Source organism: Dermacentor albipictus, chromosome 1 (assembly GCF_038994185.2).
Source record: "Dermacentor albipictus isolate Rhodes 1998 colony chromosome 1, USDA_Dalb.pri_finalv2, whole genome shotgun sequence".
Lineage (NCBI taxonomy): Eukaryota > Metazoa > Arthropoda > Arachnida > Ixodida > Ixodidae > Dermacentor > Dermacentor albipictus.
In genome coordinates this window covers 144,950,632-144,970,386 of record NC_091821.1, presented here as the reverse complement: position 1 = coordinate 144,970,386, position 19,755 = coordinate 144,950,632, and the positions used below count along the sequence as shown (strand labels likewise).

Below are 19,755 nucleotides of genomic sequence, written 5' to 3'. Positions count from 1 at the left end.
TTTGTTCTTGCAACTTGCCCGGAGAAAGGCTCTAGTTTTTGGCTCAAGGTAGCCGACAGCGGAAGCCATAAACACTTCATGCTGAAAACCAACTCGCGCACATTCAGATTCTCGTGAGTACACGTACACGCACCAGGTGGTCATATTGGGTCAGACCGAACTGACATCCGTGGCGACTGATTGAGTGACGTGTAATGCTCAGGCATTGGTGCTACGATCTTTCTCGACTCACAAGGCCTCTGACCACTGCGAAACGAAAGTTGCCGCGCTGCCGAACGCACCTCAGCCGTTTAGCTTCGAATGAAACGATTTTGTCCTGGCCACCTTTATTTTACTGGTTTTTTTTTTCTTTTTTTAGCAGTTCGGAGAGCTAACTGAGGCCCACGATAACGGGTCATTCATTGGAACCGCGGGGTCCCGTTGATGCCATAGCTCCCGCCGGCCGCTAACGGCAGTATACAACGGCTGCAAAGCCCCCTGGGGAGCCACCCCTGCGCCCTTTCTGTTATCTCTCCCCACCCCCTTTCTTGCGTGGGTTGGCCGCTGGATAACAACTGCCCCCGGTCCGTCCCCGGTGGCTACCGCGGGACTGGGACCGCAGCAGGCGAATGGCTCCTACGGTTCGGGTCTCACAAACCAGCAGTCATGGCGCGTGCTTCTGTTTGCGCACCGTTTGATTCCCACCTGTTTTTCTTCCTTGTCCAGCACGCCCGCTTATGTCTTTACGTGCCGCCATCTGATAGAGTCGCGTGCTCTGGCGCCCGCTCCCTCTGCGACTTTTCTTGTTTGTTTTTCTTAAGCCTCTTTCTTCTGTTATTTTTGTTCACTCAGCCGTAGTAGGCGGGCGTGGGTGCGGGAGCGGCCGGCGGCGCTACTGCGTAGAGTGCTAGCGATAACGAGCGCCGTGCGTTACGTGAGCCACAGTCGTTGCCGTGACCGACGCCTTCGCGCGGGGAGACCGAAAGTTTGCTTTCTATTTCCTCCCTAAATTTAGCGCACTAGCCCATCAAGAATTACGCAGCCCCTCCACACACACACACACATCCCGCAGCTTCTCTATGGTTCTGTAGTTGCGAAAGGCGCAGTTCGCGAAACGTCGCGTAATCCGCAAAAGTTCGCTGACCTGCCCGATCTGTGCGTGCACCACAGATGGCGACAGGCACGCTGCAGCGGCCGTGCGTGCGTTCTGACATTTGGCTGTTGCGCTGCCCTTGCCGCGCGAGTGCCGGTTGTGTGCGAAGCGCCGCGATCATTGCGTCGGGCGGCAGAGTTATGTGGGTCGAGATCATTTGATCGCTCGCGCGGGATAAGAGTGGCCGACGTGTCTGCCTCCCTGGGATTATATGCCACTCGCCTCTGTTTCTCCTACGCTACTGGTTCTGTGTGCGAAATGCGTCTGCCCCCGTATACAACGACGACATGACGTGCGTCCCTCCAGGGCGAATCACGCACTGGCCTCGTGCCATGAATATTCATAACGCATGCATAATAGCGAGCCTTACTTAAAAGCCAGCCTGCCACCACCATCCGTCGCACCCCGAGTTTTAAAACCCGTAAACTTTGTCCGGTGGGGGAAAAAATTTCAGCGCGAGGATTTAGCACTTGGCTCGTGTCATAGTGGAATGATTTTTTCCCCGGCTCAGTCAGAAGAGAGTATATAGGTCGCAATGCAAAAGTGATGAATATGCGTGAACATTATGTTGCTCCCAACATATCTAATATGCTGCTCTCTTGATGGAAGCCAACATCGTAAAATAAATGTTGTCGCGGCAGGCGTCCTTGGTCTACACTGCAATTCGCTACGCGAAGAAGGGAAGACGGAGTGAAACAAGAAAGAATATGAAGCCGTTTCCCAACTTTCATTAGGTAACTCCAAATGTTGCATTACTTACACAAACGCCAGCAGAGAGTTATTTGCGGAATAAATTTATGATAAATAATACCGCAGTGACCAATGTGAAGGACAGCTTGCTCTCTAGATTATTGCCTTTAGTACATAATCATTTTAATTGCAGCGACCGTTCTGTTCGTCGGCGCCTTCAAATGTCCGCGGGACGAATGTTTTGCTGTCTCAGCACATGAAACGCGCGCACGCTGCTTTCTATACTGCACAGCTGCCTATACTGCAGAGCTGGAATTCAATAAGAACAATTACGTTCAAGCCCTGTACCGACGTTCGGAAAAGTGTCTTCATCCACAGCCAGACTGTCACCTTAAAACTTTGTCGAACTTGATTTGCAGAAAGAAAGCCTCCGTTATTTTTGAAACCATTAGCTTTTCTTATGTCGTCGCTCAGCATTGCGCCGTTGGCGCCGTCCGCAGGGGTGTGTGAGAGAGCGAGAGAAACATTATTAAATGTTGTTGATCCGGTCAAGGGGGGCGGGGGCCGGGAGACTAGCCACACCGGAGCTCCCCTTCCTCAGGCGGTGTCCAGACCTTGAGCCTCGGCGGCGTCGTTGGCCAGCCGGAGTGGGCCGATCCCGGAGATAGGGCAGTCTACAGTTCCCATGGCTATGCGCCGTTGGGCATGTGTCACTGTGTATGTGCCGTCGTCGTCTCACCGCGGTCGTCATACAGTTGTCGTCCTTAGATTCTCTGCATACAGTCATCGTCATCCCATTGTGTTCACACCGCCTTAGCCATTCCATCGACGTCATTCCATCGTCATTCCACCGGAATCATGCTGTCGTCATTCAAATGGGATTTTGATGCCGTTGTGCCATTATCGCCATGCAGTCGCCGTCATGTATTCGCGATGCTGTCGTGGCAGTTCCATCGACATCATTCCAGCGTCGTGATCCGATTATCGTCATAGCGTCGTCGTCACGCCGTCGCCCTCATGCCTTCGTAAGCAGTCGCTCAAGATCACTGTCTGTTCATGCACCCATTTCGATAAAGTACAACAAACGGTCGCTGAATACTTTTCATGTCTTACTTTCTCATAATTAAAGTGCTGCCCGCTTCGCCGAAAACAACTACTGCAGTAGTCAAGTCATACATAGCGCGCGTGTTATGCAAGGCACTGCAGTGGGTGCTTCATTGCACCATTTTCCTTTATTTTTCCTTTGCTGTAGAACACAGATACATGCAGTAGCTAAGCTCTCGCAGAGAGTCTGTGGAAAGTAATTTGACGCAAGTTATAGCTAGGGTATTTCTTGCTTCACTTGTCATCCGTATAGTCCCCCTATATACATAGACGAACGCTACATTCGTATGGCTTAAAAGGGTTTGCTTAGTGCCTATAGGTTGTGCATACTCGAAATAAGTGAGCGCAAAACACACATCCACACAACACGAAAAAAATGAAAGCACATACAAGCGCTATTCCCAACTGTTTTAACTCAACTGTTTCAACAAACAGTCGAGAATAGCGCTTCGCTTGTCCATTTCTTGTATTTCGAGCCGTGCGGGTGCGTGTTTTGCGCTCAATTACCATGTCCTATCCTACATGCGTACATTGCGCGGCGCCTCTTGATGGCTGCCACCGGAACACCCGCCCGTGGCGCACGATGCTTGGCTCGAGTCGTGGTGCGCGAGAACGACCGAAGCGCCCTGGTGGCCAGAGCTATATAATAGTCTCGCCGGAAGAGCTACTAGAAGTTTCGAGACCTCATTTACTGAGTTCTGAAATACAGTTCGTGTCCTCACCACCTGTTCGCTATTTAGAACGATATCAGTAGTCGTGTTTGACCGTGTACACGCTTACGAAAATAACCTGACATAAGCGTAAAAATTGCGCATAGTCTCAGCCGCTCAAAGACACGATAGCGTGAACGTTTATGCTACCACGTTACATGTCTTTCCGCGTAGCAGCGTCGTCTGCTCAGTGTCGAGAGCAAGAACAGGCTTGTAGCTTTCGCTCCACTACCAGAGTATTGTGAAACCGCTGTTGTGATGCTCATATACACCACCACAGTAATTCTATAAACCACCGCCTGAAGATCTTGCGAGTGGTGATGACATGCTAAAGCACTCCTGCACTCGTGCTTAAGAGTTCGCATGAACATGTCTGCAGTTGTTAAAAACATCCTAAACCAGGTCATGATGCTTGCTTCTTTTAAAAGATGATAGAAGAAACAGAGGAAAAAAATAAAGTGAGAAAAAATGCACACAATAACGCGATGCTACGCGCTACAACTTCAAAGCTTCCCCGGCACAGGGTATGCCAGCCGGTATACTTACACTGTTTAACTTCCCTTGCTTCCATCAACGAAAAGCTCAATGTGAGGGCGCCGTTTCGTTGCAGACACGGGCTTTAACGGTACATAGCCCGGTCGCTCTCTCTCTCTCTGTATATAACGGCAGCGTTTACGCACACGAGTTGCCCTTCGTGCGTTCATCGGCATACGCCTCGAGTCGAAGCACGCAGTGCAAATCCAAAGCGGCACAGCCGCAGTCTGTCACTTGGCGCCATCAGGCGCCGCACTCATTGCCACTCGTTATGCTGAAAGTGAAGTTGAAAAAGTGGCCGAGAAAATGCGGCGCTAAGAAAGAGGAACGCCGTGCCCAGTACGATAGAGCGGACGTGTTGCTTAATGCCCTGTCGTTGTACAGGTGCTCGGTATTGTTCACCCTTTGTCTTCAGCGCCGAGAGCAGCTTTCCCGCCCCTTCTCGGCGGCGGCGCAGAGGCAGTTGAGAGCACGCGAAACACCGCCGGCAACTTTTTGACGCCGGTGCCCCTGAAGGATGGCCAGGCAGCCGGTCTCAAGGGGCCGCGGTCAGCGCAGCAAAAGAGAGCGGAGCGCATTCGAAATCAGGTTTGACCTGGATGCATACAATTACACAACGAACAGCCCGGCTGCTCTCCCAGCTGGGCCTCGCAAATAGCAGCAAGCGTCGACGCGCCTCCTCCATTCGATACACGTCTGTAGCGGCCGCCTGCGGCCACTTCGACGCGCTGCTTTAGACTTTTCTTTGTATTTGCATCGCCAAAGCATTGAACGGGGAAGGGGAAGAGCCGCGGTTCACTATATATGCAAGAAAAAAATCTAAAGAAACAAGGCTATTCGAAGTAGCAATGCAAACCAAGCGCCACCTAAGCGGTGTCCGCGCGCGCTCGCATGAGATGTATGCTGATGCGCAAGACCGCAAGTGCCATCGGAAGAGAGGCAGCGGAGTTGTGTATTGCTGATCGTCGCGGTAAAAGGCGAACTAAATATGCAAAAAAGAAGGCTCTTCAGCTAGAATGTAGTCGAGCAGGAGGGAAGTGGTCGTCTGTCAGCGGAGAGAACGCGATCCGCTTGTTACGCGTCAAGGAATTGAAAAGAGAGAGCGCGGACGACTCTAAAACCGGGACCCCCGAGCACGTACAGAGCGGTCCAGTAGTTCTTGTGATGACATTAGAGCGGCCACCTCTGCGCACTTTGCCTAACAAGCGGGGTGCTCTAGACAGAGTGCGACGAGACGAGAGACATACACGTAGGATGACCGCGTGTCCCGTGCCCTTTGCACAAAAGGGGCCGGCGGCCGACGACATCTTTTCTCTCTATATTCATTTCTTCGAGGGAAAAGCACCTGGCTTTGATAGGCTACAGAGAAGGCCCTCTGCATACAAAATGCATTAGACGGCGATTGGAAATCGAGTTTCGCAGTTGCCACTGCAGAAGAAAAGACACCGAGGGAAAGCGGCGAGGTTCGCGAGCGCGAGCAGAAACCCGTCGACGTGAACGGCAGTCTGCGTATCGGGAATGCCGGACGCGGAGGCCTTGCGCCGCGAAGTGCCATCCCAGATGGTGGCGTGCCCCTCGCACCACGTCGCCGTTCGTCAGGCTGCATCGAAAGCCGCTACGGTGAATACGTGTATCAAAGCGCCACGACCTTCTCATGGAACGCCAGATCTGATCCAGAGGCGCACGCGGGTACATTTCGCTTGGTACACGACTGCCTACATGTGCGTGGTCTGTTCTACACGTGCGTGGCCTATAGACTGCTCGCTTCCAGTAAGTGTTGTTAGTCGCTCTCTAAAGACACCGCTGATGTCAGCAGGCATTATCCTGCCGCCAGATTTTAAAAAAAAAAGGGTAACGTTTCTTAATCTTTTTTTCTCAAAATAATTTTGTAAGAGTCCACCTAGCGGACATGTCCATTTCGTCTGCAGCTGAAGTGCTCATTGGCTGGGCTGGGGTACGCGTCAGAAGGAGGCAGGCACTCCAGCCAATCAGCAACTTTAGCAGCAGATGCAATGGACATGCCCGCTAGGTGGACTCTTACTGAATACCTCCCCCCCCCCCCCCCCGCCCCTTTGTGTCATCCAGAGAATCGGTTTCAATTGAATTCACTTTGCGATCGCCCTGGCTACAATTTGCAAATTTCAGTATAAGCCGTAAAGTAATTCGTTATAAACCTAATTAGTGATTTCTTGTTAAGTAATCGATTATGCATTTAGATTGCTCGTGAAATTAACGTCCACCTGTTTGAGCAGTACAGCCCAAGGATGAGAATTTCGCTATCTGCCACATGTGATTTTTGAAAATTACTTCGTCTTCGCAGAAACACCCAGTATATATATTTCCTAGTAACATTTTAGCGATACTGCCGTGGTCTCGCTGTTACCGAGGTACGTGCATTGGCTTGCGCTTCTGTTTAGCGGCAATGACAAGCTTCTCGTCTTTACTTCGTGAGCCTTGGTCAGGCGCAGAGGCATTGACTCGGTCGATTCTCTTTGCAGCAGGAAAAGCGTACATATAACGGCTGGTGACTGTGTCCTCTGAAATGTCCGCTCCCTCGATCGAGCAAATCCCGCAACGCCCCTATATATGCATCTTTTGTTTATTCCATCTTTCACCCTCTGTCATCCTTTATCTCATCTCTGTTTCTTGCTTTTTTCTCGTTCTCGCTCTATTTTCAATAGAACGAGCTACTTGGTCATTCGCCGTGAGACAAAAATTTGCAGTCTCTCTCTCTCTCTCTCTTTGCTTGCTCCCTAGGAACACTCATATTTCCTCCCTTAAGCTCCAGCACGCATGATTAAAGTCGAAGTTGACTGAGTTTCGTGGCTTGAGTCAACAAATAAGAAATGTGGCCCGCTTCCTCTCAGTCAGCTACCCCCCTCTCCCCCCGTTTTTTTTTCATCCGGGAGCCTAAAATATCTAGCGAAAAGAGAAAAATAAGAGCTGACTACTATGGCGGCCAAAGGTGCAAGTACATTTGGCTGCTCTGCATTGGCGAAACATGCGCCCACGCGCGCGCAGATCGTGTAACTATGAAAATCAGCGGCGGCCGCATCGGCTGTCGCATTGCGAGAGCGAGCGACAGCGAGAGAGAGAGAGAGAGAGAGAGAGAGAGAGAGAGAGAAATAAGCAAGGGGTGGGGGGAGAGGGGTCTTTTTTTTTTTCGTGTCATTTTAGCAGTGAGCATATACAACCCTTCTTCAAATTTATTTGGGCACTGTATACGCGCGCACGAAATTGCGATGACGTTTCGCATAAATTTGCGTGCGCGGCTGAGTCGCTGACAGTTTGGCCAGCTGCACTTCCCAGGTGCCAGTGAACGAGATTTTGACGCTCGAGCGCGACTTCAGGTCTCCGACGCGAGAGGCAGCGGGCTGCTCTCGTGTCATGCCACGTACAGTCGGGCAGGGCAGCAAGAGCAGCGCGAACCGCTATAGTAATAATAATATTTGGGGTTTTACGTGCCAAAACCACTTTCTGATTATGAGGCACGCCGTAGTGGAGGACTCCGGAAATTTTGACCACCTGGGGTTCTTTAACGTGCACCTAAATCTAAGTACACGGGTGTTTTCGCATTTCGCCCCCATCGAAATGCGGCCGCCGTGGCCGGGATTCGATCCCGCGACCTCGTGCTCAGCAGCCCAACACCATAGCCACTGAGAACCGCTATAGTAGAAACCAGCCAAAGGGTGGTGATGAAATAAGCGCTTAGTCCCCCCCCCCCTCCCCCCCCCCCCACTTCACCAGTCGCGTGAAAAGACTGGTAAATAGTGCAGGCAACACTTGCCGAGATAAACACGAGATACAGCGGAGGGAAAGCAGCCTTTTTAGGCGTCGGCTGATCTCCGGAAGCGTCGTGGTTTTTTTTTCGTTTCTTTTTTTTCTTTTGTGAAATAGACTTGGCGCGCTCTTGTAGCAAAACGAACCGAATCGCACATCGGACCGTAAGACGACGTCAGAGAGCGCCTGGTTGTTTCCGTTCAGCTGTGGCGTCTAATTACATGTGCGTTATTTTCGTTCTTCTTCGTGAATTCAATTGTAGCTCCAGTTCTCGGACAAACTTTATTTGTTTGCAGGGTGCAGACAGTCGATAAAGTCGTGGCGTGCAAGTGCACATACTTTCTTTCTACTTTGTGCTACTGAGTTTATATCTGCGATTTCACACCCCGCCTCCTTCATCTATTATTCGCATTTCGTGCCGCCGTTTGACGGAAAGCAGGACATCACAAGCGGACTTCGTTTCGGAGGCATCTCGCCGCTCCCTGCGCGCGGACGCACGGCGATTTATTTTATATCAAATTTTTTCGAACATCTTATTCACTGACTGCTCCATAGGGAACACAGAAGATCACTTTAACCGTCAGCATTAACTATAGAGAGTGCAGAAATTACGGTCGTACAATGTTATTGAAAAAAAAGCAGCGCGTAGTTGCTTATTTAGAAGGCCAGCCATGACAGCGCTATATGGCTGCCGTGCACGACGACACCAGTGAAAGGTTTCTCCTTACCGGCGTCTTGCGTTTATTCATTAATTATATTATGCTTATGTTGTTTTTGCCATTGCCACCGCGACGTGATCATTTTTTGGCACGGTACGCGGGGGGCGGACACATGGCGAGCCGAAAGGATAGATGACAGCGACCGTTGCGAAAGAAAAGAAGAACGCGTCATAAGCGATGTGTACTCACTCGGCGAGCCCACGCGCGTCGCGGAAGGTGCGGCCTAGGGATGTAGCTAGCCGATTGTGTCGAGCGATGCATATCACAAAGCGCCACTGGTTTATTAAATGTGTGGTTTAACGCCGGAAAAATGCATCGGTTGGTTATGATGGACGCCGCAGTGGAGGCCCCGTATTTATTTATTTATTTATTTATTTATTTATTTATTTATTTATTTATTTATTTATAAATACTACAATCATTTGCAAGATCTTAGCAGCGTTGGCACCAGGCACCACATTTCCTTTAACTCCAAGTACAACCAATGGTTCAAAATAATTAATAAGAAAAAAAGCAATGAAAGTAGATCGAAGAACGGATTTAAACAGCTTGAAAAACACAACCTCGGCCGAAGCAACGTCTTTCTTTCCCCGTCCCCTTGCACCGAAGATATGTTTAGAAAGCCAACAACGAATACTAAGTTGCTGTTATGTCAGTCAGCTTCTTCCACTCAACTACAGTTCTGGGGAAATATGAATATTTAAAACAGTCAACACGTTTAGTGAATTTAGTTACAACCAATGAGTTTCTGTGTCTAGTAGCGTAGCCTGTCGAATAAGCGAGAATTCCGAGACGTACCGATATTGTAGTGGCCTTTGTAGTTGATAAAATAATTTTAAACGACATATGCGGATTCTATTTCAGCAGGTAAGCCACTCTGAGAAATGAGGTTGGTGATAGAGGCACGCCCATGGATATTGTAAATAAACCTTAACAGTCTTCTTTTCTTTAATGTTTTCAAGTTTCCTGACATCGGTTTTAGTGAACGGGTCCTATATAATAACAGCGTATTCCAAAACTGGGCCAGTGTTTTATATGTCAAGAGGTGTGTAGAGGGTGTAGATGTCGTTATCGGGCGTCTTAAGAAGAAAAACTTGAGGCGTCAATTTGCTATTACTGTATCGATATGATTCGTCCAGGACAGATCCTTAGTTATGCAGATACCAAGATATTTGTAATGTGTTGCCTCTGACAAAGTGTTTTCAGTGCCGTAACAATATGCAAGCGCCTTTTTTTTAGTGTTAGCGCATTGTACAATGTATTTTAAGATTAATGAACATTTTCCTCGGGTTACATTTTTCAACCACTCTATTGAAATCTATTTAACCTGAGCTGGTCATCACTTGATGTTATTTCCTGGTACAGCACGCAGGCGTCAGCATAGGGATTAATTTCGACAGAAAGATTGTTAACAATATCATTAATACATAACAAAAATAAGAGGACGGATCCCTGTGGAACGCCAGAGTCAACGGAAACGAAGTCTGAGGACGTTCTATTCATAATAACGAATTGACGGCAGTTCAAAAGATCCATGCTAGTATTCTGTCATTCCTTAGTACAAATTTTAACTTTTCAAGCGATATAATATGTAAGACTTTGTAAAGCGCTTTGCTAAAGTCCACAAATATAGCGTCGCTTTATTTTCCTTCGATTACTGTGCTTGCGAAATCATGTGTAATTTCAACTTAGTAGTCGTCGAAAAGCGGCTTCTGAAGCCATTTTGCATAATTTTAGAATGTTGTGTTCCTCAAGAAAACCAATATTATGATAATGAATTATGTACTCTAAAAGCTTGCATGATGTTGATTTTAACAAAATTGAGCGGTAGTTCTTAAGGCAACTTCTGTCTCATGTTTTATGTAGAGGTTTTATTCTAGCTGTCCGCCAGTCATCTGGTGATGTTATTTTACTGACTGACGTTGTAAGTAGGATGCGCATGTATTTCGCACACCACTCTGCATAACATTTTAAGAAAGCGTTCGGAATATCATCTGGCCCAGATGACTTTTTAATGTCAAGCTTTAACAATAAATTTAGGGTGCCTTCTTTAGAAATAACAAAGTGAAGGAGGGAAGGTAGATTGAGAGAAATGCCCGGTACACAGACGTTATCTCGCGTAACTACAATTTTTATATGGTTATTAAAAGCAGAACACACTATATATTCATCTCTTACACATTTGCAATCGATGAAGAACATGTCATAACATGTACTTGGAGTCATAACCCTCCAAATTTCTCGCGAGACGATTTAATAAAGTCTTAACAGTATGTTGTTATAATAGCCTTTATCTCTCGCAATGTTTTGTTTGAATGCTTCAGACTGTCTATCAATACAGATTTGCAAGTCTTCACTATCATTTGTTCTGGCACGTTTCTTTATTCGCTTAAGTTTCTGCTGCATTTGTAACGTCTGACGGGTTATCTACGGGTTGCGACGCTCGGATTTGTTGGCTATTTTGGGAACGAATCTTTCTATTCAGTCAAAGACAGACCTTTGAAGCGAGAGGTCATTTACACTGAAAGCATTATTCCTAACGTCATCGCAATTAAAAGCTAGCCTGTCTATAATACACTCATTCTGAACACGCGAAAAAGTGGGAAAATATTGAACATTATTACTTTGTTTTAATGAAAAAATGTTTAGCATGAGTACCACGGCTTTACGGTCTGAAATACCGGTCTTTAATCCACATGAAATGTCATCTTTTATAGTACCACTTACGAGGAGCAGATAAAGAATATAGCTTGAATTAAATTAATTCTTGTGAAGTCTTTAACAACTTGTACTAGATCGAAGCTAAACGCTATATCAGTCAACGTTTTCAACATTCTGAGAAGAATATGAGCAAGAAGTGTTCCAATTGATGTTTGGCAGGTTGCAAGCTCCATGTTAGTATCACCTTATCATCTCGTTTAGCCTGACAATGCATATAACCTGATAAACGCTCCAAGTTGGCAATGGAAAAGGTGGGCGGTCTATACACAGCTCCAACGATGCACCTAAAATTATGCATGTATAATTTGAGGAATATGCTTTTAACATCTGGAACGTCAGGCATTCTCTGCAGTTGAAGATTTATACGGCATGGTAATACCTCCCCATCTTTTGTCGCGGTCTCTTCGTAGCACTGTGCAGTTCTTTGGCACAAACTCACTCACAAACATTTCATCGCTTAACCAGCTTTCGGTAAGTACAGCTATGTCGGGATCAACTGAAAAAAGTACAATCTCAAGCTGAACAGCTTTATTTACGACACTGCGGCAGTTCATATTCAGAATTAAGAAGGGCCTATTCCTTAATTTACAAAGTCATTTATTTTTATTAAGTATATAGTGTTTTTCCTCAGCTTGATCCCACCCACACATCACACCGCCCAGCTTATGGAACACAAGCTTGACTTTGGCGCCGGAATTTTGACCACCTGGGGTGGTTCTTTACAGTGCACTTAAATGCAAGTACGTATCGTTTTTACATGTCGCCTTCATCGAAACGCAGCCACCGCGACCGGGAATCGAGCCTGCGACCTCTTGCTCAGCAGCAGAACACTGAGCTACCGCGACGGATAAGAACTTCCTACGAGAGTTTGCCACTCATGTAGTGTTGCTTGGCGAGCTGAACGGAAAAGTTCCTTATAATCTCCTTATATTTATGTACTAGGAACCACACGGCATAAATAAGTGCATATTCTTCTCATGTGAAAAAAAAAACATTTTTCACACACTCATGGTGGTACCTGCCCCCCCCCACCCCCCCGCCTCCTTAATGCGGCGTCACTTAATTGAACTTCTTTCAGTTCAAACTCTGTTCATAAAGAGATGATGGGCGCCCCCAGATTACGCGAACGTAAGCGACTCCCTGCTTTTATTGATCTCCATATACGTAACTACGCGGCGCATCTCCTGTAATGTCACTGCGACGCGATTACTATGAATCACTGCTATGGCTTCTACTTAAGCTTGAGCCAATACGACACATTTTAGTAGATTTCTCCGCACAACGTCATCGTTAACGCCAATTTCAATTTTCGTCCTTTTATTCCGCCTTTATTCCTTTCATTTTCTTGCGCACAGCAACTGCGCTGCCGCTAACGCCTCAATCGCGTGTATGAGCGGCACAACCACAAGGCGCGGGCTCGTTCGGTAAGATACAGCAAGGCGTCCCCATCTCTCGGCAGATGGCTATGAGCGAACCTCTGCTTCCCCGTCTAACTCCCCCACTCGGAAAAGAGAAACACCGAAAGAGATGACTCCATCAGCTCCTTGCGAGTCAGCAGACGCAAGTCTTGTGGGCAACTGGAGATCGCTGGGGGAGTCATTTGTCCTGCAGTGAACGTGAAAGTGGTAGTGTATGACGATGAAAGTGGGAAGAAATACGTTGAAAAACGGCTCTGGTCCGACCGGTATTCTTGCGATAAAGTACGGACGCCTTCGGTCGCTGTTTTTGACAGGCTTCGATGCCTCAGGGTGTAAAATAATAAGGGCGATGCTTGCGGCTGACTGCTGCCGCAGAACAGATGCGCTTTATTCAGCCTGCTGGATGGAACCGTACAGTGCCGACACGCTGGACGGGGTGACAGTGGGGAATCAGCAGACGAGTGTCATCAAGATGACAGAATTTCTGGGCACTCACAACCAAGCGTGTTAAACGCCAAGTAGAATCGAGTCGATCAGCCTCTTCATTTACAGCGATACCTATTCGTGGCAAGCTATCCTTTGGTCGATGAGGGGTACCCCACGAGATGCAGTGGTGCTGGCAGTGAAATCAATGCCACGCACAATTGGGCTAGCAGTAAGTTTCTCCGCTGACGGCAGCAGGGGAGTCAGTAAGGATGACAATATTCAATGAAGTTAGCTCCCACAGTACGAGCATCAATCCTCCTCCTCTTATGTAACATCAATCGCTGCCACCTCCACGGTAGTTGTTGATGACGTTTAATGTGGCACTTGAAACACCCGTCAAATTTCGGCCAAAGGGCAAAGGAAAGCTGCGAAGCCGCCTTATCTGTGGCTATGCACAGTGCGTCGCTGACCACTTGAAGGTAAGCGCGATTTTTTTTTTTAATAAGTGTGACTAGGCCAAATTACCGTAGTGGCGAAACAGTGCAGACACATGCCCGGTGACACTTGGGATCATTAAATGTGATTAGTAGAGGATCATCCTGGGCTCCCCTACACGGAAGCTCCTCCAGGGTGGTTCGCTCAGTCCAAATAAATGATGCACCACAAAAGGTTCAGTTGCCTAGCAGGCACGGCGTATGTCGTGCACCTCACCCGCTATGACCCCGTCACCTAGGAGGGGACGAATGCTCGCGGCAACGCACCGCCTGAGCAAAGCGAGGTCCTGAATGAAGGGAGACAGAACAAGAGAGAAAAATAAGATATAATGATTCGATCGAACACGCACACATGTCCTCTTCGAAGAAGCTTTTGCCAACGCCATCGTCCGCAAGGCAGTGAAACCACACGTGGAGGGCACAGCGGTGATTTCCTGAAAAGTACGAATAAACATTGACGCGGAGAGACAGGGTCACGCATATAACGACCATCATCCATGGGTGCACACATTCAATGCGGCTTCAAACTATCTAGGTACGCGTCGGCTAATGCAGCAGAAGCTTGTTTTAGAAGTGAAAAGATTAGATGCTTTTGGGGGTGGTGATCATGGCAATAACGAAATACCTCTATTACCGCCACCTCGTTTTCTTCGCCCAGTTCAATCGATTCCAGGAAAGGAAACAAAGTTGCATGCTTTTGTGCTTCCAAAAAATATTACACCGATCCATAAAACTTGGTCGCAACGGTCAAGCCGTTCACGATGAGAAGTGGTGATGAAATTGCAATGGGGGGTTCCCAGAGGCTGTGTCGCAATTCTGGCGAGATTTGGCCCACGGCCGTTGCCATACTGGAAGCACCTGACTGGCTATACGAATGCTTCCTCACTCTTGCGCGCAGTGACGCTAACTTAACGTCTCTAAGAAACGGCAAGTGCGCCTGTATAACCCCTTTTGCTCATCACCATCCTAGTTATGCAGACAGGACAGACACTGCCCCACCGTATTGGGGTGATAACAGGTGTAACCTTACCACAAATTAAAATTTGCGTGAACTTCAGTCATGCGTTGACGGAGTTGTCCTATAACCATTCTTAACCAATACTCCAACCTCCACCTGCTTGTATCTACCTCTTGCATACTAACATAACATAAGTTCGTCTTCATCAGATGCCGAACTTTTTCATAAAGGTAATGTCATTTTAGAGGAACTAAGCACGTGGGCAGATAATAACCAATTAAAGATAAATGCAAAGAAAACAAAGGCTGTGATGTTTCATTCTATAGGCAGGAAGGTTTCAGTAGTACGTAACCTAGTTTATCGCTGCTCAGAGATAGAGCTAGTTAGGTCTATTAAAGTACTTGGTGTGCATTTTTCAGAATCACTGCAGTGGGATGAGCATATCAATGCGATATTACAAAAGTTAGGTGCAATAACAGGAATTCTGAACAGAAACCGCTACCTAATTCCGAAGTCAATAAAATTGTTAATCTATAACGCCCTCTTCGCTTCCTATCTAAACTATTGTCATTTGGTCTGGGGGAATACAACACAATCGAATTTATCGCGGCTATTAGTCATGCAAAAAAGAATTTTGAGAATAATTGAGAATGTGCCACTCCGGCATTCTACTGAGGAGCTCTTTAAAAAATTTAAAATAATTAGAGTACAAGACACATATGAGTATAAATTGTTGCGTGAATATCGCCTTAACTATGACTGTCATAATTCTATCTTCATGGGTTTGGTGAATCTCCATTTGAAGGAAGCATCATATGCCACTAGAACAACAGAACTATGGAATGTTCCATATTGTCACACTAGCTATGGTCGGCAAATGCTCCAAAATAAACTTCCACGTCTACTAAATGAGTTTAATAAAAAACAAATCGATATTCGCGAAGCAACATTATCTGACTTGTACACATTCTTTCTAGCCTAACATTGACCACTAGAGCTGTTTTACGATTACTATTTAATTATATTGTTTCAATGTCACTATTACTAAGCGTACATTGTTATGAAATGTGCTGTCATTCGATGCTGAGGTGAAGTAAAGTATGTTAACGCATGATGCCCTACGTAGGACAGTAACTAATGTGTTTAATTTTGTGGTTTCGTCAAGGTTTATGGCAATGTTGTGCTTAATATGTTTTGTAAAAGTGTACGACCATGTGAACAAGACGTGTGTGCCTCTGCTGTTGTCTTTCCAGCGTGGGGGCGAAGGACTCCCTCAAGCCATCCTTGAATGGCTTTTCCCTTCGCCTCCCATCACATGTATATGTGATAAACCAATAAAGATTCAATCAATCAATCAATCCCCGTGGCAGCTTTTAAATCCAAACGCTTCTTGGACATCCGTGCTTGCCTCTTCCACTTGCGAACGAAGAGAGAGAGAATGCTCTTTATTGAAAATGCGTGCAGAGTGTTTAGTCAGCGTATTTTCGCCTACATGCTACTCTTGCGAATGAAGGAATTGCACTTAAAAAATATCGTCTACACGGTCAAACTCTTGCCTTATGCGTTAGTTCCGTAGGATCTAGCCTTGGCCATAAAGAAGCAAAGCGCTCCCCTTGGAGTTGTCATGGATGGATGGATGCAAAACTTGGATAAATATTACTCCGATCCGTAAAACTTGGTCACAACGGTCAAGCCGTTCACGATGAGAAGTGGTGATGAAATCGCATTGATGAAAGATTTCTTTTTAGTATCTTATTTAGCGGGGGGTGCGATAGTTACGTTAAGTTCGTTTATCATGCTTTCTAGTTCTCCAGTACTTCTCGGTCTGTGTTACTTTCTGTACACATCGCAGACATTATTGAAATGTAGGAATAACAAGGTAAAATCGATTGAAAGCGTACGAAAATACAACTTGCAGCAGCTAGGGACCGAACCCGCATCTCCCGCACCACGCCCGCGGTGTTTTACCCATTGAGCTACCACGGCGCCATCTCTGCGGCCACTTTCATGTGTTTCTTGCGCAAGATTAGCCCTGGAAGTGTTCTCCAGCACCACTCATGGTCAAGGCGGCGCTGGCTAACACTTCCTCGCCTTATATGTAGCGGGTTTTTTTAGCCGTTAGCAAAACTTTTAAAAATTCTCCCCTGTGGCATATGGCACAAATGAACTCATTGAGCAGGTTCACTCGATCACGCTGACATTACTTACAGCGGAAGTCAAAATGATTGACTAATTAACAAAATTTCATTAATCATCTTTTTAACTAGTTATACCTTAGCGCACACATTGCAATACACGAATCGAAGCCACTGATTTCACATTGCACATCCATTTAGAACGAATTTTAATACTAGCGCTAGTTTTCATATAAACGCAGTCTAACTTGCGGTAAAAATGCACTGTTCCACTTACTTTTTTTTAGCGAAAGGTCACTTTATGCACTAAACCTCAAAAATTTCTTGACCAACAATCCATATCGTCACAAACTTAGGGGACGCATATCTCGAAATTTATATCATGCTCAAAATTCGTTCCAAGTGTTCATGACTTTCGAAGTCCCCGGCTGCAATTATTAAATGGCAACAAGCGTCGTTAAGGGATACGGTTAAAAGATGATTAGTCAAAAATTCCTTTTGATTCCTCGTACAAACAATGTTTGCCTTGGAGAGTAATCTATAGCCCAAGAAGTAGATTGTGCTGCACTCCACGGGTGATATTTCAGTATACTGTTGACAAAAAATACGTAAGAATTACTTCGTTGCAGTGACTTAGCGTCGATGGCGCCGAGCAGGCTCTCCATTGTGTATTCCTCCCCTCAGTTAAAGCAGACCAGTGCTAAAACGAACGCTCTTGTATTATTTCTCTGACGCAGGATCGGGAGCCATGGCGTTGCTTCGGCGTGCCGAAGGCTGCGGCACGCTAGACGGCTGCGGCCCGGAGGCGTCGGTCGCGAGGCCCCGCCCGGCTCCCTGAGCCCGGCGGTCGTCGTGCCATGCGGCAGCAGTGCCAGCGTTGGCGGCGGCCAGGATGGCCCACTGCCTGCAGGATTCCGGCTGCCCGACGACTGTTAGCTCGGAAAGGTACGTGATACCAACAACGAAAAAATCGGGATCTTTATCCCATCTCAAAAACATTCCGCGCGCTGCGACGAAAGTTATGACATGAGTTAATGAAGGCGCGGAAGATGACAGACCAGTAAAGATGAAGACATCACGAAGCGGTTCGTGGTGTGTCCGCCTTGACTTTCAGTTCCGTCATCCCTTGAAAACCTAAATCTCGCGCAGGTGCGCGCGCCGCTGCAAAAGAGCTACGGGCGTTGCCCGAGTCAATCGCGAACGGTAAGCGTCTGCGTGCATCATAGAAGACAGGCTTGCCCATTCTTCGCCGCTAACCCTCCCGTGATACTTGAATTCAGCGGACGTCGCACAGGGGAGGATTAGCGGAGGTTAACGGACCAACTCACCCCTGACACGAAGCGCGTCTTTTGCTGCACCGAACAGAACCGGCGGGCACACTGTCACGATAGCAAAAACTGTAGTAACGGAGCAGTGCAAAATAAAAACGTATCCACTGAAGTTTAAGGCATAGCCGCGGCGCTGTGTCCTGCATCCCTTGGTACGCTCATCTTTCGCACTGTTTCGTTACGGGAATGGCCGCAATAGTTTCCTGCTCGGCCCCAAATAGCTTTTTATTCACTGACCACTCGCATCGACTGCTTTGACGGCAAGCTTCCCAGCATCAGCTAACACCCACTCGCTTGAAATCATATGTCGAGTTCGAACACGCGATAAGACCGCGACCAATTTCAGTCTGCCGTACCGGCAAGATAATGTCCGCCCAGCTAGTACGTGGTGTGACGGCATCCTGAAATATGGAACATTGCTTGTCCGCAATACTTTTGCTGTTAGTGGTCAAGTATAACCTCAAGTTTACACGTTAGACCAATTGACCTGCTTTGGACCGCTTGAGCTGCTCGCGAAAAAAAAAAAGCGGCACTCATTACATATGGGTCATTCCACGCCAAGTGTCCCAGTCGTCTCGCAAGACCATCTCTGATTCGCTTGTAAAAAGTCATGGTTAGTTACTATCTTTCTCAGTCATTTTCCAGCACAGCTTTGCTAAAGAAAGTTTTACCGTCACACAGTGCTGCCAAAGTTTGCCCAAGTACGTGAAACAGGGTTCTGCGAGATATTATGTACGAGGACGAATCAGAAAGTCTTTTTCCCTATTTCTTTTAGAGCGCAGCTCTTTGGCGTCCGTTCCTGGGTTTCGCGTCGTCGTTGTCGGCGTTGTCGTCGGCCTCGTAACCAGCTCGCCGACGAATCTGCTCCGCCGCCGCCGCGCATGCGCGCTGTCGGCTCTCCGGGCGAGGGAGGATGATGGAAGGGAGGAGGAGAGACTGTGGAGGAGGGCTGGCTACACAAATGGCTCTTTGGCGTCCGTTCCTGGGTTTCGCGTCGTCGTCGGCCTCGTAACCAGCTCGCCGACGAATCTGCTCCGCCGCCGCGCATGCGCGCTGTCGGCTCTCCGGGCGAGGGAGGATGATGGAAGGGAGGAGGAGAGACTGTGGAGGAGGGCTGGCTACACAAATGGCTCTTTGGCGTCCGTTCCTGGGTTTCGCGTCGGCGTTGTCGTCGGCCTCGTAACCAGCTCCGCCCCCCTTTCATCCCCCCAGCGCTAGCAGCGACCGACTGATACCGCTTTCGTGAGTCCGCTACCGCACTCACGAAAGACGTCGTGCACTTCCTGCAACTCGCATTAACCGTCCATCGATCCACACCGATGTTAGTAGTGGGGGACTTTAATGTTGACATAAAGACAAACAGCAATTTCCTAACACTTATGCGGGAGAACATCCCGTTCCTCTCGCTCGTAACGCGTCCCACGGCTGTGACAACCTCGCGAGGCACTTGTATAGATCTCGTCTTTGAGAATCAAGCATTGGTGTACCAAGTCGAACATATATCAGTCTATTTCTCCGACCACAAAGCTTCCTTCATGACTGTCAAGAACTGTTAGTGGAGTCTTTGTTAAAGGAATACGTGTGAAAAATAAAAAAAATTCTGTGA

General features: G+C 47.5%; 1 protein-coding gene and 1 long non-coding RNA gene across 3 annotated transcripts in view; one reads left to right on the top strand and one right to left on the bottom strand.

Moving 5' to 3' along the window:
• Nucleotides 1–19,755, top strand: part of Culd (CUB and LDLa domain) — a 210,016-nt gene that overhangs the window by 92,117 nt on the left and 98,144 nt on the right. For both annotated transcript variants that reach the window (XM_065429524.1, XM_065429523.1), the window contains exon 2: nucleotides 17,559–17,766. In XM_065429524.1, the coding sequence (XP_065285596.1) occupies nucleotides 17,679–17,766 (88 nt within the window). In that variant the 5' untranslated portion in view covers nucleotides 17,559–17,678. The remainder of the gene's footprint in view (nucleotides 1–17,558; nucleotides 17,767–19,755) is intronic.
• LOC135900080 (uncharacterized) overlaps nucleotides 14,036–19,755 on the bottom strand; it is a 38,442-nt gene continuing 32,722 nt past the window's right edge. Inside the window, exon 2 of the long non-coding RNA XR_010563788.1 lies at nucleotides 14,036–14,162. This is a non-coding gene — a long non-coding RNA (uncharacterized lncRNA). The remainder of the gene's footprint in view (nucleotides 14,163–19,755) is intronic.